The sequence below is a fragment of the Phalaenopsis equestris genome, unplaced genomic scaffold (assembly GCF_001263595.1).
Source record: "Phalaenopsis equestris unplaced genomic scaffold, ASM126359v1 Scaffold000002, whole genome shotgun sequence".
NCBI classification, from domain to species: domain Eukaryota; kingdom Viridiplantae; phylum Streptophyta; class Magnoliopsida; order Asparagales; family Orchidaceae; genus Phalaenopsis; species Phalaenopsis equestris.
The window spans coordinates 5,321,746-5,346,772 of record NW_018164444.1 but is presented as its reverse complement, the minus strand read 5'-3'; the positions used below and the strand labels follow the sequence as shown (position 1 = coordinate 5,346,772).

General features: G+C 36.5%; 1 protein-coding gene across 2 annotated transcripts in view; it reads left to right on the top strand.

Moving 5' to 3' along the window:
- Positions 1-25,027, top strand: part of LOC110039397 (kinesin-like protein KIN-7K, chloroplastic) — an 83,028-nt gene that overhangs the window by 39,031 nt on the left and 18,970 nt on the right. Inside the window, exons 16-22 of one of the 2 annotated variants that reach the window (XM_020744438.1) lie at positions 1,073-1,225; positions 9,763-9,903; positions 13,932-14,051; positions 14,178-14,228; positions 14,400-14,447; positions 14,634-14,777; positions 21,282-22,037. In XM_020744438.1, the coding sequence (XP_020600097.1) occupies positions 1,073-1,225; positions 9,763-9,903; positions 13,932-14,051; positions 14,178-14,228; positions 14,400-14,447; positions 14,634-14,777; positions 21,282-22,037 (1,413 nt within the window). The remainder of the gene's footprint in view (positions 1-1,072; positions 1,226-9,762; positions 9,904-13,931; positions 14,052-14,177; positions 14,229-14,399; positions 14,448-14,633; positions 14,778-21,281; positions 22,038-25,027) is intronic. The other variant, XM_020744439.1, reaches the window with a different exon arrangement.

The following is a 25,027-nucleotide window of genomic DNA, read 5'->3' as shown; positions in this document are numbered from 1 at the left end:
ATACTGACACGGCTTCGGGAAGGAGGGCCGCGGGCAAAAGGATGTCAGGCAAGGACGAACGAAGTCAACTTTCTCTCGCGTGGAGGAGGAGGAGCTTGGTCGGCTCGAGACCGAGAAAGGGAAAGGCCAGACACGCGAACGGGAGAGGGAAGGGAGGCAGAGCTCGGGTGCGTGAGTTTAGGGATTTATATATATATATATATAATTATATGCGATTTATTCACGCGCGGCGTCGTAACAAAATGAGTGTCCTCCATAAGCAAAATCGACGCCCGGACGTGCCAGTGCAGTCCGTTTTGTCATCCGGCAATCGGGTAAAAAACGCGTCAAAATTCAAATTTCACAAAATTTCGACCCGCGATCGATCGCTTCAAAAGGTTTTTTCGAGCCTTCGACAGATAACAGTGGAAACGATGTGAATCGTGGCGATCAGATGTATCGACTCTCCGAATTGCGAAGTTTTGTACGCGCGGGAGTGCTAATTGTGCAAAAGGCCACCCTAAGGCTCAGGAAGGTCATATAAGAATACCTTTTGAGTTTCCTCATGTTAGTTTCATCCTTCTAAGTGCTAGAAGTCGATACCACACACACGGAACTCCAGAAGGGGACAGAAGTTGGTCGAACTTCTAAAATGAGGCGGGTCCCATTTCTAAGGTTCTAAGATAGTCAAAGGGAGATCCCTAAGGATAGATCCTAAATCCTAAGAGGAGGACTAGACCTCACCAAAAATGAGGTCAACAAAATGCCACTTATGCTTAATTGTTTGGAAAAAAAAAGTATAATTTTTAGTTTTAAAAATAGAAGAATATATGAAAATGCCGAAAATATTTTTTGTTTATTTATTTCTTTTAAAAAAGAAACTTAACAGTACCAACTCGTTTTCTAAAAATATAAAACAAAAGAAAAATAAAAAGAAAACAAACTAAAAGCAGACATAAAAAATAAGAAACGAGGAAGTGATCCCAAATGGCCGGAAAGCTTCCTGCAACGGCATTTCTCTCTGCTCCTACAAAGTGATGTGCAGAAAGCAGGCATTTAATTTTATTGTGACCTCTATTTGTTTTTATTTCAGAAGCTGGATATTTTGGGTGAGACTCTGTCACTGCTTCCCGAAACTGAGGGACCTCTTAATCAACCTAGGTCTACTTCAGTGTCAGATTCATTGAATACACTTCATGACAAGCACCAGAGATCTTTAATCAAGTTTAATGAAGAGGTGTCCTCAGTAAGTACTGAATTTTTGAAATTTGCAGTTTCCATTTTCTGTTTATATTTGTCCTAATGGAGGTGGCCAATGGTTTATGTGCTACAATTTTTTTTTCTCTGGTGGAGTTTGATAGTTTTTTTTTTTTTTAATCTTTTTGGTTCTTACGGATTTATAGTTTAAATAAACATATGTTTATTCAAACATTTGAAAGTGTTGTTCTCACTTCAAAGACGAAATCTATAGCAAAAAAATCAAATTAGTTGTGGTTTGCTTTTGTTTCTTTACTCCTGGCTATATATATATATATATATTTTTTTTTTTTTTGAAAGGGCATAGATGAGAACATTAGGAGGAATGTATGGTAAAATAATGTTGGATAGAGTGCATACTTTTGTATGAGAGCCAATCTGGAGTGAAACTTTTTTGATGATAAGAGAGTGAAACACTGGCAATATGGTTAGTGCATGTATTATTGAGAGGCAAATGGCTCACCAACAATACATTACCAATAAAGACCAGTAGGTGAATTATTTTAAAATTAGGTGGGTAGAATTTAAGACTTTATCAAATCGTTTGAGCTGAGGTATTGAAAATGAGACTGGGGATTGAATTAGAAGAAAGAAATATTCAAGGTTCAACGGAGAGTGAACCGGATATTAAGCTGAACAATGTAATAAATATTAAAATTATTTTAATGTTATTTAAATAATATAATAATGAGGTAATAATAATATTTTTTTTCTATAAAATATTTTTTTTGTTGACACTTTATTTTTGAATTTTTTAAATAATATTCTTAGTCAAATTTTAGAGACAATCAATTTACAGTTTTTTACTTTTTAATTTTTATTTCTATCCATCTGATCAATATAAAAGCTTAGATTGATCAATACTAAAACCAACTACTTGTTTAAAAATGGAATATATTCAATGGTTCAACAACCCCACTTTTGATTGATTCCGGGCTCCGTTTGGGACCGCGACTTGAGAGCGTCATGGCCTGTCCCTGTGAATTTCTGTTCTTTGGCGGGGAGTCCCGCACGCGGCGGGACGAGATTCAGGCAAAAAGCCGGCCGCAGGATGGATCCCGCAACACAATTTTCTCGATCGACTTCTTACGCATTACCCCTCATCGATCCTCCCCCTCCCTCTTTCATCTTCTCCTCCTCGTTCGTTCGGCTTGTTACGCGAAGGCAAGTGCTGCGATCCTCCCCCTCCCTCCTTCCTTTCTCGCGTTGCCCACATTCTCGGTTTGTCTTCCTCCTAACCATTGTCTCCAAGCTATGGTCACGGTTCGTCTTCCTTCTTCGCCATCATCCTCTTCTTTTCGTTCGTCTTCATAGTCTTTTATTCACCGAGAAGTGCAGTTTAATTGGGCACGATTCGTCTCTTCTTTTCATTTGATTTACTATTTTTCTTTTCGTAGTTCTTTCTAATCTCACCGAGAAATGCAACTAAAAGGGGATTTGAAATATATGCAAATTTGAAAGCATTTTGAATATGTTCAAATTATTTCATTGTTGTCCTTGTAGTTATTAAAGTTTAGGTGTTAGATATGTAAGCACAAAGGAATTGTGTTATATTTATGTAAACGATTCTTTATGGCTGAAGATATTGGTGGCTAAACATAATTGGGTAAGTGTTGACCTCATTTTTGGTAAAGTCATTCCTCTTCATAGTGCTTAGAATCTAGCCATATGATTCCCTTTTGACTATCCTGGAAGACTAGAGATGAAACCCATCTACATAAAAATTCAAACCACCTCCTTACTCTTTTTGAAACCCTACTTGGATGGTCACAAGCCTCCAGCACTTGGAAGGTTAGTACCAACATGTGTAGGCCTAATGAGAGTTCCCATAGGGTTTAAATGTCTCGGGAAAATCTATTACGACTTTCGTGCATTCGCGGAAAAATATCATGATTCAGATGACCGACACTCATAAATGTCAAAATTCACATCACTCGCACCTTTTTTTGTTTTACATTTCATTGAAACTAAAATCAATTTTCAAAATGATAGATCACGAACCAAAATTTTGACGTAATTTGAATTTGACGCGTTTTTTGCCTGAGCATCGACGAGGTCCAAACGACTTCGAATGACAAAACGGACTGCGTCGGTGCGTCCGGAATGTCAAAATTACATAGAAAGGATATTCATTTTGATATGGTTTCGTGCGGGGTCCGAATCGGCGAATTTTAAATGAAAAGTTAAAAGATTGAGTGAAAAAAAAAAGAAAATTTGTATCCCTAAATCCCTAACCAGTCTGCCTCTCCCCTCTTCCTCCCATTCGCGATTCCAACTGGTCCTCTTCCTCCCATTCGCGATTCCAGCCTGCTCCTAGGTTCCCCTCGTCGCGAAGCTTCGGTCCAAGGTCCCCTCCCCCGTGCTCAGGTAAGGCTTCCACCTACTCCCTGCCGCGCTCTGGCTTTCTGCTCGCCACTCCCACTCCCACTCCTGCGCCTTTTGTCGCTTCTTGCTCATCGCCTTCAAGCGTCGGCTCACCCGCAGGTAGGTTTGGGTAAGCTTTTCTCCTTTCCTCTGGCTATATAAACCCCATTTGGGGAGGTCTTTTGGGTTGGCCAAAAGTCTGGAGAGGGTGGAGGTGCTGCCAAAATTTAGTAGATTGGTCGGTATTCTTGATTGGTGACTCAATATTCTTGCGTGACTGTTTGTTTGGCTAGTGAGGCATCATTTTCTTGTTTGGTTGTTCGAGATTCTTGCTTTACTGCGCGATGCTCTTTTTGGTTTGCTCGACATCCCTGCTTGGCTTGCTTGATCTTCTCACCAACATTGTGGTCTTAAAATAAAAAAACAAATCGTTCAATAAGATTCTCTTAAATCTGAAGTGGATGCTCTCTTCCAATGTTCTTTACTCTATCAGTTTTTTTTTTAATTTTTTTTTATGCATGGAGACATTCTTTTAACTTCCAGTATTTGGATATGCAAGCCTGTGTTCCCTCAAAACGTGCTTTCTCTGGATAAACCATTTTTTTTAGAAAAGGTTCGAATGTAAACGTCTCTTTCACTGTTGAGCTTAAAGTTTATAATTTTTGTGTCTTTCGTAACTCTCTTCTGAAGGATCAGGTATGTATGTGAAATTTGAGTTTTGGGTGGTAGACGTGTTAATACATAGGAATTCAATGACCTGCGCATGTATATTCTTCCTTGATTTTCGGCCTCTGTTGCTACTATGTCGTATTTGCATCCATGAAAAGAACGCAACGATGGTTACATTGATATTGGACCGGGGTAATGCTTCCTTAATTTCACGCTATAGCTCTTTACTGTTGTGTACCCTATTGCTTTGTTCTTGTTTTTAGCAGAATTTTGCAAATCTGCTCTGTTCATGTGTCCACAAGTCTTGCTTGGCTGTAGTTTAATATTTTGTTTCATTCAATTTTGTATATGAATGCTAAAGTGCCCTAGATTCTTCTATATGATAGGGAGTCCAGCCGTGCAACACTTTTCTGAGGTTTTGGAATTAGAAGAATTACATACATACTATCAATTCTTATTCAGATATGTAACACCTCATTTTGCTGAGGACAGGTGTATGTACATACAATCGATTCCTTAGTATTTACATATCTAACACCCAAATCCAATATTGCATATGCATATATAATTAAACACTTACCTATTCTATACTTAAGATTTCAGATTTACATATATACCACTTAATTCCTTTATATTTACTATTTAATTTCTAAACTTCAATTCTTTACATGTGTATCACTCCATTTTTATATGAAAAGTGAACTTTATTCTGATTGGGTGTACTCTTGATGTGGAAAGTATGTGAATATTTAAAAATTGGGTTGGCATACTTGGTTCTTTTTGCAATGACTTGCTGCTACACTCAATTCCTTTTGAAATATTATTTTGAGAGCAAAGAAGGCATATTAAATTATTCTGATATTGGTAAAGTTTGCATCCGTTGAAGCTGCAGTCGGTTTTGCTTTGGTTTGTGAAAACTGAGCCTCAAAATTTTGGGATGTTTTCTTTAGTTTGCTGAAGCTGAACTTTGGAACTGGATGTGTGGAAAGAATTGCATACAGTTTTTTTTTTTTTATTTGTTTCATTCTGGAGAGCTACAGCTAGATTTGTTTTATGATTCCGATATTTTAGAAACAATCAGCTAGCTTTCCTTGGCTTTAGATTTTGAATATTTTGGAAAGGATTGTCACCAGCTTTCTTTTGCTTTATTTTGGAATGCCGTTTCGTGGCTCTATTTGAAGGAATTGCAGCAATTTTACTTTATATTTTGAAGCTTTGTTGAGTGTTGTAGCTGGAACATTAGCTACTTTATGTGGTACATAAATTTTAAAATCATGAAAGAATGGATGGTTATTATTCGCTGATATGGGTGTTAAAGTAAAAGAAATGTTAACAAGTTAAAGTTTGCTTTATACACGTTGCTTCTTTCGTTTGAATAGTAAGATCTTATTCATTTGTAATGCATATGGAATATCTAATTTTTTAATAGGTTGGAAAGTGGGAGTACATCTGTTTGGGCTTTGGGGAAGTTTTACATGCGATATTTGTGCTATGTTGGAGCATTTGAAAGTGCAAAAATGAGTTTTCTCAAATTCATATTGTTAGAGGTTTGAAATTGTTTTAAACGCAGTTTTTAGGGCCGATCCACCCGTCACATTTTCGCTCTTTCAGGTGGATTGTTCTCTCCTCTCTCTCTCACCCAATTTTTCTTCTTTTCTTTGTTTACTTTTTGGTTTGATTTAGGCGCTTATGTCTGAAACATAAGCACACAGCTGCTTCCTGGGGCAAACTAAGCTGCAGCAGAAAAGAAATAAGATAAAATTTTCCCACTTTGCCTCCTCAATTATGAAGAAATGAAACAAGATCTGTGGGCATTCCTTCCAACTGATTCGTTCGATTACTCTGCTCTATTTCGTCTCTCCCAAAATTCCCTGTTCATCTACTATTCATCCTTTTTCTGTTCCTCTTGTTCGAACTCCTCACAGGGTAATTTCTAACCCGTATTTTCTCGTTGTTCTTCTTCCCTGTTAAAGCTTGCGCGTTCCTCTACGTTGAATTCCTTCACCCTCCCTGTTCACTTCTTTGCCCTAATTTCCTATTGTACTTCACCACTCACCCCTTCTTGCACTGAATCACTGCATTTAAGCAAAAATCAATCGCCTCTGCTTTACTAGATCGTGTAAACCCTTCACGCCAAAGTCTCGCGGAAAAGCAAACCACTTCTTTTTCTGCACAACCTTTCTTCGCTTCATTGAAGCTGCGCAAGCTGGACGATCCCTTCGAGCCTCTCGAATTGCTCTATCCTTCACCAATCTTGCACAAACTCAACCCAGTCGAGTAGCCTCTTCATTGTTTTCTTAATTTCGACGTCCGAGCTGCTTCTCTTAGCCGCTTGCTGCTCTGCCCTTGCCAGTGTCTCCCACGTAGTGTATGTGATACTTCTCTTAGCCGCTTGCCGCTTGCTGCTATGCTCTGCCCTTGCCAGTGTCTAAAAAAAATGATATTTTAGAGCATTCATTTGCGGGAAAGTGAATTCCCTTTTGTAGATTATTTTGTACCGTTTGAGGAAAGCAAAGTACCACATCGAGAATATTGGTTTACGATCTGACCTTTTATGCATATTCATTGAATGACCATTGCGTCTTTTAAGATCGCGTGATAAATTCACACTTTTGCTCACCGACCGCAGTGTCTGGCGACACTAATCAGCTCGTCCTTTAATATAGTTGAAAAGGTTGACACTCTCCCGTGCCCCCGAACATGGGTTGATGCCGGGAGGTTGCTAAAGTATTGAGTGGTTTGAACTATTATCACTTTAAAATGTGTAGTTTTGAACTTTTGAAAATATAATAAAGGGAATATTGTATACATAACACCCAATTATTATGGATTTACTTATCTCACATCTGTACTTTCATTTTTATACACATAACACTTTACCTATTGATGAAAATAGGATTTAACTTTTGAAAGTTGATAATGAGTGCTGCTTATGTTTGTAATTATGAAAGTTTAGGTGTGAGATAGGTAAATATGAAAGTTTTGGGTGTTATGTATGTAAAAACTTCTAAAATAAAACTTTAGCCTCTTAGGGTTTAAAATGTCGGGTACGTCGGCTATTAAATATTTAGACTATTTAGATTTAAAAAATTTTAAAATTATGACTTTTAAAACATAAACTTTTAGGGCTTAATATAATGAAAATTAGACTTCAAAATTTAAGCTCAGAAGACTGAAAATATTTTGAATTCCAGTTATTTAGACTTTGGCTCCTAGGGGGTGAAGCATAATTTAAATATGAAGTCTTTTTAAATTTTAATAACCCGCCATCAGATTCGCAATACTCTTGCTAGCGAACAAAGGACGGTAAAATGTTTAAAATGCAAACTTGTGTGTGGGATAATGCTATAATATTCATAAAAACTTTCAAAATATTTAATTGGTTTTACGACTTTATCAAGTCTTAAGATAATATTCGATTCAAATATAAATACCTTAATACTTGTGCAAGCCTTTTAAAATGTACTCTTTGAAGCTATTTGATTTAATACATGCTATAAATTATGTAAAATGTCTTCAAGATCAAATGCTACAACTAAAATTGTTTAAATACTCATATTTTCAAAAGCCTGCATGTGCTCCAACCAATATTTAGAATGCTCAAATATTATCTTCAAGAATGGTGCGCCAGCTAACCGGGCTGCTTTGTCTTTAGGATAGGGTTGTAAGCTCTACCCAACTAGGCCGATTCTCCTTCTCGCAAGTAGTGGAGTTGACGAGTCTAATAATTTTGAAATAAATATCTAAATAGTGAAATAAGAGTTTACAAGTTCAAATAACCAAACAAGTCCGATCCTCCTCTTAAGGGCATGAGTTAACTTGACATATATTTTGATAAGCTTAATCTAACAAATCCAAATGTCTCCCCTTCAAATATAAATGTTTAATTCATCTAATCATGGCTGTGTTGATTGATGATTTCAGCTGGAGATCTTTAAAGTTAAACTTTTCGAAGTAACCAACTAAGTATTTAAGCTAAATTTAAACATTAAAAGCTAAAAAGAAAATCAAGGACCATGATGACCTGAGATGACGAAAATCATGAGATCTTGATCGGGTTTCGTCTTCGCTTCTTCACCATCCATTTTAAGCTTTAAGTGATGAATTATACAATTTAAATCCTAAATCTGCTGCTATTATATGCTGAATACTCAATTCTTAGTGACTAGCCTTAATCGAAAATGTTCTCTTGTTATTGGGTGAGGTAATTAACAATAGTGGTATGTTCCTTTGAGAGTCTCGAACCTCAGATCAAAAAGTCATCGTTAAATGTGAGCGAAATCTCTGGGTAGTGTCTTATCTGCAATTTAATTAGCCTTTTGAAAATTCGGCTCTATAAGCTCGCTCTCTCTCTCAACAAATCAAAAATAAATCATTGCAACGAGAGTAGTATTTGGGAGCGGTCGTGAATTTTTAAAGCACACACTTTCATGCATAATTCAAATCTAGAAGATGCTGAATAGCCTACCAACTCAGACGGTTGTCTTTTTTCTTTGAGAGTGGCATGGCACACACTTCCCCTCTTCAAACATGAAAACCCAATTCACCTTCATCAATCCTTGGAGATTGTGCCTTTTTAGGGAAAAGAAAAACTCCTAACTCAGTTTTTATCTAAACAAACTCCAGTGCTATCTTGATCGATCAAACTTGACCCAGTCAATTAGGTTTGTATCCGATTTGAGTGCCATGTAGGAAGTGGATAAGTTGAGTTATTTATGCCGAGGAGATTGCGTGAACTTCCCCACTTCAAACATGAAATGCCAATTCACCTTCATCAATCCTTGGAAATTGTGCCTTTTTGTGGGGAAAAAATCTCCTGACTCTGTTTTTATCTAAACAAACTCCGGTGCTATCTTGATCGATCAAACTTGACCCAATCAATTGGGTTTATATCCAATTTAAGTGACATGTAGGAAGTGGATGAGTGTAGTTATTTAAGCCGAAGTGATTGCTGTTTAGCAGTGATGGAGGCAGAGGAACTTTAGCCCAATGATGGTCTCTATTGGAATTGTGCTTCCAAAATGTTAATTTTTAATGTGCAGTGGGTTGAGAGGAAGACATGATCTGATGATGTTGGTACCAGTTCGACCTCTTTCTAATTATTGCTTAAACTTGGCTCTATATGTTTATTTGGTTCATATAGGAAAATTACTTTCCAAATAAGTCGTCAAACCACTGTCTGGCAATTTACTTTTAGCAATTTGTTGATGCACCTAATCTTGAATTTTGGAGTTTTTGATATTTGCAGCCATTTTAATTATTATTATTATTTTGTTCATACATGCTTACTTTTTTTGGTTGTTCAAATTAAAGTTCACATCAATTTGTTGTTTTAAATTTTAGAGCGTTCTTTGTAATTTTTTTTTTTTTTTTTTTTATAAATCAATAGATCTTCTTGAATATCAATGGCGGATCAACTAGATCTGCGCTATGGGAAAGATGTATTTGATGCTTCTTTGACCATTGTTTTCTTTTTTGGTTTCCATAATGCAGTCTGGGATATCAATGGCGGATCAAATAGATCTTCTTGAAGAGCAAGTTAAAATGGTCACTGGTGAGATCGCATTGAATAATAGTACCCTAAAACGGCTGGTGGAACAATCTGCAATTGATCCCGAAAACTCAAAAATTCAGGTTTTATTTTGCTCTTTGATGATGTCTTGCTCTACAATGTATCTTCCATTTAATGTGGTAACCTTAAATTTCTTGATGATTTCTATATCTTGCCACCAAAATTTATACTCTATTTATACCGGAAGAAGGGAGGGTGAAGACATTTCTTTTATAAAATGTTGAATAATTATGCACTTTTGTATTTGTAATTTCTGTCTACTTGGCCTGGCTGGAAGTTATTTTAAATAACTAACACAAGGGATATTATATGCCTTATACCAACTTATCTGTAAGGCCAGAAATATCATGTTATCAGGGAAAAAGAAAAACTCTCCTCAAATGCTTTCTCATACTTTTAACACTCAAGGGATAGAGGAAGTTTTCATTTAAATACCATGAATAAAAGGCAGCTTCGTTTTGAAATGAAGCTCTTACACAGATTTAGAATTTTTTATAAAATATTTTATTAAAAAGTTAAGAGTAGGTTGACCCATTTAAAAAAAGGGAGAAATAAGAGACTTACAATCTTTCCTACACTTTCTCAATTTAACAATCACTTTTGAGAAGTTATTTTTTTTTCATTTTTGAATTTCTCTTCTTCTCTCTTTCCCAATTATATTCTCTTATGTCTTAGAACAATGCATAGCTTGATATTTTTTAGCCATCAATATATACACTCCAAAGAAGCTCTTCTTTGATGTAAATCATTTTTTTTAAAAATTTAAGTGGCAATCACAATTTTAAATAAAAAAAATATGTTGGAGGTAATTTCATTTTCGAATAATTATACTCTATTTTAAAGGAAGATTTCTATTTAAAATATATCAAGTGAAAGAACATGGTTCTATTATCTAATGACACCTTCACAAAATTTTCTTTCTTGTTTTTGTTAAAATTGATTATTCGTGAGGTGAGTGTGAGGATCATTTGGAATAATAAAGTATGAGAGATACTTATTCTTTCCCAAATTAAACTCATTACGATTCAGAAAAGAAAATGTTTTCTATGAAGTATTGCTTTTCTTCCTCCTCTCTTTCATACACTTTCCTAAGTGATACGCAGTTGCGTTTGAGGCTTTTTTTTTTAAAATTTAATTTTTAAAAGGTGTTTTGTGAGAGAGAGGGGGGGGGGGGGGGGGGGGGGGTGGAGGGGGGGCTGGTGGTGGTTGTTGGAGAAGGCAAGGTATTTTAAAAATTAGAAAGTCAATGGATGAAATTTCATGTTATAATAATCATATTTTTTCATTGTAAGCTTGCAAAACAATGCTCCTATATGCATAAATAAATGTTGTCAATGTCTAAAAAACATGCATAAATGTGCTTAAGTCTATAAAAAACCATGGACTGAGTGGTTGTGGTGGCGTAAACATCTCTAGTGGCCTTATCTTGAATAGTTTGTTGATGTTACATGGTACGGTTTCAACATCACTAATAATTACGACTGCTGCATACCTCCATTTCATGATTTATTCTCTAGCAAATAACTGTTTTGGATGAGTTGAACAACACAATACATTTTTACCTCCATTGTCGTAGAACTAGTTTCGAGTTTGGGAAATGTATCTTATCAAAACTTTTCTCATATATTCAATTGTCAGAATTTTGATCAGTCACCTTTGTTGGATTCATTGTATTTAATATATGGAAAGTGACATTGTATTTGCCTATTTGAAACTCGCTAACAACCTATTAGATGGCTAGTGGGCATTGCCCTTCTTTGATCTGTCAAGGCAGCAAGCCGAGAAAAGGATCACTGTGTTTGGAGCTTGGTGACCTCAAAAGAACAAAATGAATTACACAAGTGGAAAGAAGAAGGTACTTTAATATGTTAGTTGTTCTGAGGTTATAATTCCATGACATTAGCACTTTTATTGGCGTTTCTGAAATACATCGAGCAAGTATTCCAAAAGAAAGCTGCAAATGATTCTTGCAGTTGATGACATGAGGTCGTCAGACACTGTTGCCAGGAATCCTCTCTGCTTGCTTTTCGGATTAGCTAAACGGGCTTTAAACCATATCAACCTATGATCATTCAAATTTTTGGATTGAATAATGGAGATAGTTGATAGGCCTTTCTCAAAACCTATTTTGGGATTGTTAATGAGTGGATGGTTAGAGCCTTGATTGTCACATTGTCAAAAGTGGAAAATGGATTGTGTCAAATTTTGTCTTCTTTTCTTCTTTGCTTGGGATAATGTAAATTTTGTGAAGAGAACTGCATTCAATGAAACATGAATTGAAGTAAGTTGCAAATAGGGTTAACATCTTTGTAGTCATTGAAAAGACAAGGGTAGGATTTTGTCCCTTTGTGTTCGACATGGGCTAGATGGACCTATTTGGGAGCCAAGTCATTGGTTAATGAAAGAGGCTCTCTTGGTGTTGATTTTATGAAAATTACAGTAAAGCTAAAAGTTTGTTGATGCCAAAGTCATCCTATGGATGGAGCAAAGCCGACAGCCTAGGCCACCAAGAGATGTCAGTTTATTTTGAGAAAAACTATAGGTTAATGTATTGAGAGGATGTTAGTTTATGGAAATAATTGGTCGTTCACTTTGATGATGGTGGGATTGATCATGGGTCGAGTCAAAATGGAGGCCAACAATTTTTTTGAACCTATCAAAGTATGCAAGACAACTGAATTTGAAAATACAGTGCAATGAGGAATGAAACTTTTATCCTAGAATAGTTGAAAATGTATTTATCTGCAGATGTGTGCTACAAAAATCCAAAATTTGATTGAAATCCAATAAAATAACACTTGAAGAATATCAACTCAAATGTCCTAGATAATGAGAAGTCTTTATATGTTACATATGCATATAAGCTTGTATCAATAATTAATAGTCAACTTATGCTTGCATCTTAATGAACTTTGAAGAAGATAATAGAGTCAAAACATGGATTCACTTTCACTTAAAAATGAAAAGTGGAGTGGAAGGTCGAAGAACTTGTGACGGAAGAGAATGTCAAACCTTTGGTGAAGACTCTCATCGCGAAGAAGCTATGGGTAGAAAAACATCATTAAGGATGAATTGTGCGATTACTGTGGCTCTTTGTGATGAAAGAAGAATTTGGCACTATTGTTCAAGAGGAAAAAACACAAGAGAGATGAGTTATCATTGGTGGTTGTGGCGGAGAAAGAAATTTGAAAGTATAGGTGGGCTATTGTGATGCATTAGTTTCCATCTCTTCAATTTACAATTGCCTTGGATGTAGTCAAAGGACTCACGACCTAGCGTTTGGAGATTGTGATTTTTCTAACATCATGGGTTCAATTCAGAGACTTGATTGTTTAACACTCGTCATTATTTTAAAAAAATATGGGAACATAAATTTGCGTGTGGGGGACAAGTCGGTGGGATGAGTCGGGTGGATGGGTCCTTTCTCTGTCAGGGGGTAGGTGAAGTGGAAGGGCGGTTGGAGAGTTTTGGCAAATATGGTGGTTTTCTATACTGCTCGCTTTTTTTTTTTAAAATTCACGTTGACTAATGTGAAAATTTTAAATTGGAGGATGATTTATTTGCTATTGCACATTTATATTATCATACTCGGTCAGATATTGACTTTTGAAGTTCAACTTTATTTTTATATGCTTTTAATAAAAATACAGAACTTGAACCTTTTAAAATGTGGATAGCTACGAGGTCCCAGCTGCATAACGCATTCTTCTTACAGATTTCCTAAATTAACTCAATTGGGAAGACTATTTCATCCACATATGACTTGTAAATCAAACACAGTAGACTTGAGCTTGTAAAAAATGAGAGATGCATTTCTATCTCTCTCCTGAACCCTCTCGAGAAAGATGATATGGTGGTTTTGAAGGACGAACTAAGCTTTTTCCATTGTAGCGGTGGTCAAAGGTGCAAATAAACTTATCAATCCCTTTAGGTACCTTTGGTTGGCAGGAGCTCTTATACTTTCTAATTCTTTTCTTGCAGAAGTGATAGACAACAGTATAACATGTTGCTGTAGGCTTTTCTAATTTTTTTCTCCCAAAAGTTTAACAGACCTTGTTTTAATGAATGCAACTTTTTTTCTGAGTTGCAGATCCAAAATTTGGAAAGGGAAATTGAGGAAAAAAGAAATCAAATGAGGGTTTTAGAGCAGCGCATTATTGAAAGTAAGGAAGCCTCAATCGCCAATGCATCTTTGTTTGATATGCAACAGGTTTGCCTTTTTTGTTTTTTGGGTCAATTTGCAATAAAAAGCTTCTATAGCTGCTGCTATTACGGCTTATATATTTTTTGGCCTTTCCAACTCTTTCTTTTTTATTTCTATTACTTTGCAAAACAGACTGTAACGAGATTGATGACTCAGTGCAATGAGAAGGGATTTGAACTTGAGGTAATAATATTTACCTATTGTTAATCTATATTCTGAAATACTACAGTAGACTGGTCAGAATTTTTTCTAGCTCGTGAGATTGCTGCACAGCCTTGTTTAAAATCTCAATGCTACAAGATATGGTTATTAATCTCGTCAGATTTTGTTTTTTTTATACTTTGATTCCTGCAGATAAAGTCGGCAGATAATCGGATTCTTCAGGAACAACTAAATAAAAAGGTTTTCAAAGTTTTTTTTTTTTTAATTCATTCTTTTACCATTTTTATCACGTAGCCCTTGTTCTCTGTAATGTTTTTTTTTTTTTTTTGTAGGATAACTTTTTTAATAGAAAATCAATAAAATACTAGGGTGTGCTATTCTTGTTTTTGTATTTCTTGGCATAAACTTGCTTTTTATTGCCTGCAGTGTGCTGAAAATAATGAATTGCAAGAGAAGCTTTTGCACCTGCAGCAGCAGCTCAATCCTGTCGAAAGTGACATGCCATCTTTTACTCAGCAACAGAAGGTGGTTGAGGAGATTGGCGAACTAGAGTGTAAATTGCAGTTAAAGGTGTTTCATTACAATATACTATCAGTTGTTCTTACGTCTTTTGTAAAATTGGTTTCATTACGTGCATATGAACTTGATTTTTATGATTCAAAGCCCTCTTCATCGATACGTCTATCAAGTTGAATGGTACTAATTTTCTCTTGTGGTCAATGTCTTTCAGTTTCTTAGCAATTCATATGACACACTTTTTTATCCTGATGCTTCTCCAAATTGCAATAATATCATCAAGCTCTCAAAATGGAAAGCATTAGATTACAGTCTTTCTTAGCTACTTAGTAGTTTTGAACCCTCTATCGTCTCTACTGTTATGTTTCAAGATATTAAGAAGAGAGTATAGAGGTTTCGTTGTTGCCAAATCTGATATTTTGTTTTCCAACAAAATGTTATCTTTTTTTGGGGCATACTATAGCACTTTGTTTGTTATCTCTTCATTACTGATCCATTTGATGGCAAAGTAAGTGACACCGGGGTTTTCCTCCAAACTGAACCGGTTTGGCCCGAACCTGTTCGGTTGAGAGAGGGGGCCAGGGGGCTTAACCGGCCCCTCGCTCCCTCTTTTCATTAGGCGGCCCCCTTCCCCAAAGAAAGGGTGTGCTGTGGCTGTATCCCTTTTCCCGGTGGTAATTATCTTCCCTTACTTCCTCTCCAACCCTTCCCTCTACCACCTATTCCCTCCTCTCAGCCACAACCGCTACCCATGTTTCCTCCCCTCCTGTAACTCCTTCCACCAATAAGCACTCCTAGCCGCAAAACCCAACTTGTTGGTTTCCTGCAGCCGATCTACTTATCTCCACTAAGTCCCTGCTTTCCTTCCTTACTGTTTCCGTCTCAAAAAGTTTCCCCGCTAGCCTACAGCCTGCTCTCCACTACCCAATCCTTCCGTTAACCCCTCTCTACCATACAGGCCACCCTGTAATCCCCTCTCAACTAGCCAGCCATTATCGTAACCCATCTTCCTCTCTACAGCCAATCCCGTAACTGCCCTCCCAACTACACAATCACTATTGCGAGCCCCTTCACAGTCCCTATACTTGCTGGAATTCCCATAACTGTCAGCCCCAATCCTTTATATCTACCGCTATAAAGTGCTCTGCCAGCCACCTCATCTGCTGTTCTGCTGGTGTTTCCCTCTTTCGTCCTCACCCTGAGGTTTCTTTTGTGTTTATTGGTCGTTTATTTTCTGTTTTGACAAGTCTTGTTGTAATTTTTGAAACTCAACAATAATATTTGTGTTTCGGTTGTGGCTTGGACCATCTCCAGTATCATTTGGTATTAGAGCTAGTCCATCCCTAGTCCTATCATAGGGTGTTCTATCATTTGCTCCTATCCAAACAACTCTTACCAAAATTTTTCCCTTCCGATTCCCAAACCTACAAGAAAAATTTGACCTAACGCTTATTAGCTCCTTGCTGATTTTCAAAATCAGCAACACCAAATTAAATTATCCACATCGTTAATGAGTCTCATACGCCTTTTTTTTCCTCCCAACCTTAAACACTAGCCATGCCACTAGTAAGATACATGCCCGAGCCTTTCCGAGAGGTCATACAGTGATAGATCCCTCAAGTTTAGTAGTGAATTACATACATGGATGGTAAAATCCAATAGGAGACTACCCTCAACCGTGATCCCAAAAGTCGAAGCGGGAAACGAGAAGATATGAAGATGAAGCGAGAAACACAATGTCAGTTCCTCCCAAATTACTACCTCTAAAAGTTGCAGAGTCGAGCTTCTGAAGTGGAGGGACTGCAACACCAAGCGACCCCTCTGGTTTCTATCCAGCGAAACCAATCCGCAAGTCTGTAACAACCAGAAAATGTTGCAAGTGCCATGAATTTGATTATGGTGAAGTAGAATGCACAACCAGAGGAGTGATCTATGTCATTGTGGATGACGTCGTCGAAAAGTTTGATTGCAACTACTAATTTTTTTTTTAATAAACTCTAAACCCTATCGTATCTTGTATCTCGTTCGCCTTCATTTTGCCCTAAATCCTTCACTTATTGGCTATTTAGTATAATGATTTGTGCAACATCTAAACATGATTTAACTTAAATCTTACGAAACAACTAAAAATGACCATTTTAAAGCCCACGGGAACTTAAAGTCTGTTTCTCCTCCTTTTTGCCCTAAATTAATTAAGCAACATTAAACAAAATTTAACCTAAATCCTCCGATCAACAAAAATGATAAAAAAATGCCCTAAAGAAACTTAAATCTTGTTGCTCCTACATTTTGCGTTAAATCCTCAATATTGTTTAAACAAAAAAAATGACAACTTTAAACCATAAAAGTCTTAAATCTCATATCTCCCCCCTTTTGTCTTAATTCTCAGATATAGTAAATAAAGTTTAAAGGATGATTTTTAGGATTTAAAGATGTTGAAACTTGTCAAGTGGGATAAAAAGAAGCATGAGAAATATGAGGGTTAATCTGGTAGGGCTTAGGAGCAGAGTGGAGAGGAGATATAAACCAGACTATAGAGTGTTGGAGATTCTGGCACACCACGTTCTCATCATTGCCTTCGTTGCTTGCATGCCCTAACGAACAGGGGTTTCATATGTTTTGGTCGAAACCAGGTGATGCGAAAGTGTGAGAGCTCAAAGGAAACTTGAGGCTTGCGTGAATTTAAAGTTTATTTTAAGGGGCATTTTGTACTTAACGCACAAGTCTTTTGTATTATCATATCTAAAACTTAAATTTTATTATAATAAATTTATAATTAATAATTTTATTTTTAATTAAATAAATATTTAATGAATAATTAATCTAAAAATACTATTGTTATAATAATATATTAGTATTAAGTGTATAATTAAAAAAAAGTATAGTTAATTAAACTTTATTTAAATTGTATATCATGCATGATATGAACTCGAACTTAATTTTGAGTATTTAACAAGTTATTTGTTGAATAACAAATGAGTTTGTTCGTGAACATAAATGAACAAGTTTGACTATGTTCATGTTTAATTCATTTAAGCATTGAATTAACATGTTTAATTCATTTAAGCATTGAATTTTTGAAAATTGTTCAAGCTTGTTTATTTACTAATTTGAACGAGCATGTTTGAGTCTTAATTGAGTCGAGTTCAAGTTGTTCATCGAGTGCATTGGTTCATTTATATTCCTAATCGCACTATCCCTTATGCAGACCAAAGGAACTCATCTCCTCCAACTACAGTCCAACCACCTTCCTTCCCTCACATACTGCTCCACTAACATCTTCCACCGCCCTGCTACGACCGCGAGATACATCTTTAGTTGTGTTAGTCTGTGACTGTTGTTGTTATTTACTATTCAGTATGTCAGTTGCTCTCGTCTATTGGCTCTTTAGTAATAAAATGATCTTTCTTAGTGTTGTTTAGGTAACTTTGGTATCATAACTCTGACATCATCATTATGTGCTGCTCCCATTATTTATTTATAATAATTGTCTTTTTTTTGAGTTAGCGCCATTTGATTTTTCAATCCTAACTACATGCTTCCTTGTTAATGTTCTTTGTTTAGTTCTCAGCCATTAATCATCCATTACTTTTTTTTCTCCTATCATATTTATTTTTTCTCTCTTCTAGTTTTTGGTTATTGTTTTTTCATGTTTTTCACCCACATAATAAACTCTGCCTTATGTCACTTGATAATTTCTTGGGTACTTCTGTACTTCTGAGGGATATATCTTTATCAAATTTATTTACATTATGGTTGTGATTTTTTTTTTTGTAGTACTACTTTCTTTCTTGACATCACGCTTGATTCACAATTTAAAATTATTTTTTAATGTTGTCCTATTCCTTACTTCTGTGTAGGTGCATATAGGCTGTCACAATTTGGCCTGGGGCTTAGAATTAACCATGATGAGAACAAACAGTCGATTGATGAAAATGAATATGCATGCTGGTCTTTCATATATTTATAAGAAATCTTATAATATTTAAGACGCTCATATTTTTATAAGAAATCTTATATATGCTAATTTATGTATCGATATTTTTTTATAAATAAAAATAATCAAATTTTCCTATTTGTATTTACTTTAACTTTACTTTTACTTTATATTCGTTACATACATATACGCTGTATGTCGATCACAACCAACAAAATATAACACACCCTTAATCAATATTATCTCATCGATACAACAGTTAACAATTTAAATATCAAAATTGTCTGGAGTATGAAAACCCTTAATTTCTCCTGATCGATATTCTTCCATCGGTACAACAGTTAACAAAATGTCACAATTATTCGTTGTATAAAGGCTCTTAATTGCTTCTGACCGATATTCTCCCATCGGGACTGTGGATACGGTGTAAACATCACAAATATCTGGCGTGGTAAGTTCTGTTTGTTTGTCGCTGACCGATGTTATTCAGTTGACACAACTGTTAGTGATTTAGATATCACAATTATCGCGGGTACACTGGCTTTCCCTTCCTGAACCATCATGCAGTGAGATCTTCATGCAAACATTCATATATAAGTTATTTCATTCTTCATAACATTCATTTTTCTGAGATATTTTGATGCATTGTTTGACATGCATTTACTATGATGTGCAAAATATCCTTAAACATATCATGTATATCACTTATGTTCTGCATATTATTTCTATCATGTTTTTCATACATAGCTATCCTATCGCGCCTTCTTGCATATCATGTATATTATACACATCATGCATATTGTACATATTTTTCATGCATATCTATCTTATCTAACATTATGAAGGATCTAATTAAACCGGGACATACTTGGAGTCAAACATACATTTTGAAATAAAGATGATTACTAAAATTTAAAAATATAATTACTTTTCTAGGCTGCCGCACTGAATTCTTTGTCTTTGTTAACTAGGTAGTCGTTGTGATAACTTTTATGTTGATCTTAATGACCTGAATTTACGGATCCGTGCCTCTACTATCTTCCACACACTTTCCTCGAACTCGCCACCTCGAGTAAATAATTGAAATCTTTAAAGATCTTAGGATGTCATAATATCTTGGCTTATAAGATAATTTAGCTAAAAACATAATTGATTAGCTTAAACATATCTTAAACGGACTTCTCGACATAGCCCTACTTTCTTCGATTCTGTGAAATCTTCATCGCTATTCTTATCTTTGATTGCTCCTTCTTTAATCTTGTTGATATTGTGCTAGAAGTCTTTGCGGAAAACAACAAACCAATTTCTTTGCTTTCGACACGGCCTAGTTTATGCTACAATGACTTGAAATGAAAAAAGATGCATGATTCATAGAAATTCTCTAAAGAAAGTTTATGGAAGGAAAGACATACTTGAAATATCGTGAAAATGAGATTTCCTATTACCGATTTGACCCTAGAGCCCAAAAACGGAGCGTGAAGCTCTTGGTCATGCTCACGGCTCTGTTTGCGCTTAGGATTGTGAACTTCTGTATAATAGTCGGCGGAGGTCCTCAGGCTTGCTAAACCCGCACGCAGATAAGATGAATCGGGAGAGGGGGGGGGGGGGGGGGAGGGGGGGGGGGGGGGGGGGGGGGGGGAAGAATTACGTAGGATTTGGCAAGTCGCCAGCCCTTCGACCGCAACCAACACTAGATATCTTGTGGAAGTGAGTGGGGAACCTTAAATCGGATTTGATAGGGTAATTAAGGGTTACCTAATTTTAATTAAAATTATAATTATGTTTTTTATATCTTCCAATCTATTCATAAGTTATATATTGTGTTGAATATCAAATTGGTCATTTTGATGCATAGAATTTTATAAAATTGCTTAGCTTGAAGTCTATGGGATGTGAAATTTGGGTTACATATTAAGTCATTAAAAATTTTTATCCGATTTCTCAAAACTGATTATTACACAGGCCAGCCTCGGCTTCCACTGCTTTTTACATCTCCTTTCATATTTTCTACTTTAACTTAGTATTCTTCAGTAATTGAGCTTTGCGATCCACATTTTCTTGTAACACCCTAATGTGATAAATTGCTAATTACTTAAAATCTTATCAATTTATCCCTGTTTTAGCATTATTTTGACATGTTCTTGTTTGTTATTTCTATACCTGGGACTTATCTAGAGGCTTTGCCAACTCTTCCGTGATAATTGAATTTTGATCGTACGATGATTGCTCTTCGCAGTCTACATATTTGAGAATTGGTTGCCCCTCTTTTTTTGTAATTGGAATGCCTTAGTTGACATATATACCCATGAATGTTGCTGCATTGCTGCTCTGGTTTTTCAATAAACTGAAATGATAGTTTGCCTCCATGATTAGTATTCCATAAATTCATCTTCAACTCTCACGCAGTATAACTACAATTGAGTTCTGGAACTTCTTCAACATTAATATTATGCTTTTCAATCATTTTTTTGTTCTTTTAGATATGAATAGTAATTAATCACTTTTGTTACTCTGTATGCGTGATACTTGTTCTATATCTCATTGAAATGTTTTCTTGTTGAACCAGTTTTTCTCCCACAAACAGTGGTAATTTGGGTTCTGTTAATATTGTCTCATGACAGGAGTTTGAGAACAAGAAGCTAAGTCTTGAACGTACACAGCTTGTTGAGCAGAACCATATGCTACTTCATGATAATCAGAATTTGTCTGAGGAAGCTTCGTACGCGAAGGAATTGGCATCAGCTGCTGCTGCTGAACTTAAAAATTTGACCGAGGAGGTAACCAAGCTGTCCTTACAAAACGCCAGACTGACAAAAGAATTTTCTGCTGTTCAGGAAGTTGCTTTTTCTAGATCAGCTGGTTGTGCCATTCGAAAACATTCTGAAAACAGAAACGAAGGGGTTAAATTAGGAAGGAAGGGTCGACAATCTAGCAGGGTTGCTGATGTTGCTAATACAACATATGATGATACTGGGAGCTGGAATCTTGATTTGGATGACATGAGGATGAAATTGCAGGCAATGAAACAGAGAGAAGCTTCTTTAGAAGCTGCCTTAGCTGAAAAGGAAATCTTAGAAGAAGAATATTGCAGGAAATTTGATGAATCAAAGAAGAGAGAAGCAGCTTTAGAAAATGATTTAGCGGGAATGTGGGTTCTTGTCGCTAAACTGAAGAAAGGAGTTTTAAGTGAATCAGAACTGAATGTTGATGCATGGTCTAGCAATGGAGTAGATGTAGTTGATGATCAGAAAGAGAACAAAAATGAGTGCGGCTATGGTATTTCCAAAGATTTACAGTTAGAGGATAAGCAAATTGTGCCTTTGAATGACCAGTTTAACCATAATCCTGTGTTGGAACCTATGCTTTCCAGGTTGAAGGTAATCATATAGTTATTTTCTTATTTGTTGAGAGCTATTGGAAGCTATCCAAAACTTTGTGTTTCGAATGAATGAAAATTTATTTTTTGCACGTATTTTCCATTTTTGTTTCCTCTAATGGATTTACCATCTCGAGAAGTTGAGGTTTCTTAGTTGAAGGTTTAATCTCTTGTATGTGTTTATCTTGTATAATTATATTATTTACTCAGTTAGTTGTAATAATCTTATTTATTAAAACAATAGACCTTACTTGGAGATGAATGTACTTTTAATTAATGCAACTCTTTCTATTTAAATATCTTGATTAGGTGTAATAGAAGATTCCGTAATTAATGAATAGCTCTAGAACTATTCTTTCATCTCAAATTTTGGCTTGGTGTAATCATATATGTTCTTAAGATCTGATTAGAGAAAACTATTCATGCATCAACAAGCCAAGTATAGAAAGGTGATACCGGAGTTAACCCAAACCACGTTGCAGGATATAAATTTATTAATAACTTAGAAAACGGTTATAACGATGACTCAAAAGAAAGAAAGATACTGCGTAAATCAAAACATTGCAACAAGACTCAACATATCAATACACAACTAGTTCGACAAGGAGGGAGTCAGGAGAGGGGTGCCGATCAGTGGCCGCGGTGAAGGCCGGAGCGATGTCAGGTGAAACTTAGTCAGCGCTGGTCGAGGCGTCGAACTATAGCCAGTAGAAGCAGGAAACGTCGTCAAAGACTGAAATCCGGAGGGGGTGGGAAAGGCGGTCGAGGCCGAGGAGTGAAGGCACAAATGAAAAAGAAAAAAAAAGAGGAGGAAGGAGGGGGCGATGGGGGCCCCCTCCAAGGGGATTAACCGTTCCCGCATGAGCCTTGCGTCAGTCTTCTGGGGTTGGGGGAGTTTCAACCTCAACTGTAGAAGCTTCTGAATCCTCGAAGTACAAAGTAAGATTTCCATTGTTGAATGTGGTTGAAATATTGTATGCATTGTCGTTGAGTTTTCATAGAATTTTAATAGAGTTTTCTGCTCTGAGATTCAAGTTTTCAGAAGCTCCTACGAGGAATCACTCTTTTTTTAATTGAATCCAAATGAGGTCTCCTTCTTGAAATGTCAACTTTTTCCTTCATTTGTTTGCATGTTTTTGATATTTTCAATTTTGTCTGGCTATCTCATTATCCTCTTCGTGTATTTGCTGGATTTTGGGAACCCGCTTTTTATCTTCTTCGCTGGATTTTTGACTTCTATAGAAGTGGAATCAGGTCAAGTGTTGTTAGTGGATTGCGACCATCGAAAATGTCAAATGGGTTGCGTCTCGTTGTCTAACTTGTGGATCCGTTGTAGGCGAATTTAGATTGAGTTGGGGCGAGGTCCCGTTGTTTGGTCTTCTTACCTACAAAACACTTTAGCAGGTTGCCCAGGCTTCTGTTCACTACTTCGGTTTGATGACCTGTTTGTGGGCGAGTTATTGAACTGAATTGGAGCTTGGTGCCTAACTTCCCCCATAAGGTACGCCAAAAGTGGCCCAAAAACTTGACACCTCTGTTAGACATAATGATTTTGGGAATCCCTTGTAACTCGAGAATTTCTCTGAAGTATAAATCAATGATATGAGACGTGTCTAGTGTGGCGTGACAGGGTACAAAATGTGTCATTTTTCAAAATTTATCCACTATAATTATTACAGGTTCTTTGTTCCTTTGTCCTGGGAAGACCTAGTATGAAGTCCATGCTGACATCCACCTAGTGTGCTTCTGGTTCAGGTAACGGTGTGTGTAACCTTATATTATGTCCTCTTGTTTTTGTCAAATGACAAATCTTACATTTTCAGATGTGTCGCTTTACATCTCTTATTAGTCAATGCCAGAAGAAGTGTTCTTTGTTGAGGGTGGGAGTAGTCTCGGCCAAAATGGTCTGCGAGGTCTTGTTGACCTCATTTTGAAGTCATTACTTTTTTCCGTAGGAGCCTAGGAGCTAGTCATAGGACATTCCTATTGACTATCCTAGAAAACTAGTATCGGAATCCATTCCCTCAGAAATTCCAGCAACTTCCTTTTTCTCTTGTGATGTCTCACATTGATGATCTCAAAACCTTCGTCATATGGTCGAGTGGTTAAGGACTATCATGTGGAGACTCAATGAGAAGTGAGACTATCATGTGGAGACTCAATGAGAAGTTTCCAATGGGATCTCAAATTCTAGGAAAAATTCTTCAGGACTTCATCATCACGCACACACACAATGCACAAAATTCACTGTTGCACAAGATCAGACTTGAATTGAGCTTAAAGAATGGGTGAAAATGCGAACTTCTCTGGACGACCTCCGATGACGAAACAGACCACGCCAACACGTCCAGAACATCAAAATTACCTAAAAATGACATCCATTTTGTTATCTTGTGACGCACGAATACAAATTTACAAATCAAATTCTTATTTTTGAAATATTAAATACTTTATATTTATATTGTTACTTATAATAATAATTATAGCCCTAAACTCTATTTACCCCTTTCCCACACACTTAACCCTTCATTCGACTCGTCTCCGTGGCTCATCCGCGCGACAATCTTCCTCTCTTTCGATTCGTATCCTTCCTCGCGTGGCCGCTTGTTGACCTCATTTTTAGTGAGGTCTAGTCTTCCTCTTATGGTTTAGGATCTAGCCTTAGGGACCTCCCTTGACTATCTTAGAACCTTAGAAGTGGTGCCCGCATCGTTTTTAGTTCGACCTATTTCCGTCCTCTTTTGGAGTTTCGCGTGTGCGGTATCGACTTCTAACACTTAGAAGGATGAAACCGACATGAGGAAACCCAAAATAGATTCCTATAGGACCTTCCCGAGCCTTAGGGTGACCTTCTGCACAATTCGCACTCCTGCGCGCACCAGCTTCGCAATTCGGAGAGTCGACGTGTCCGATCGCCGTAATTCACATTGCCTGCACCGTTATTTGCCGAGGGCTCGAGTTAACCACTTGTGACGATCGATCGCGGGTCAA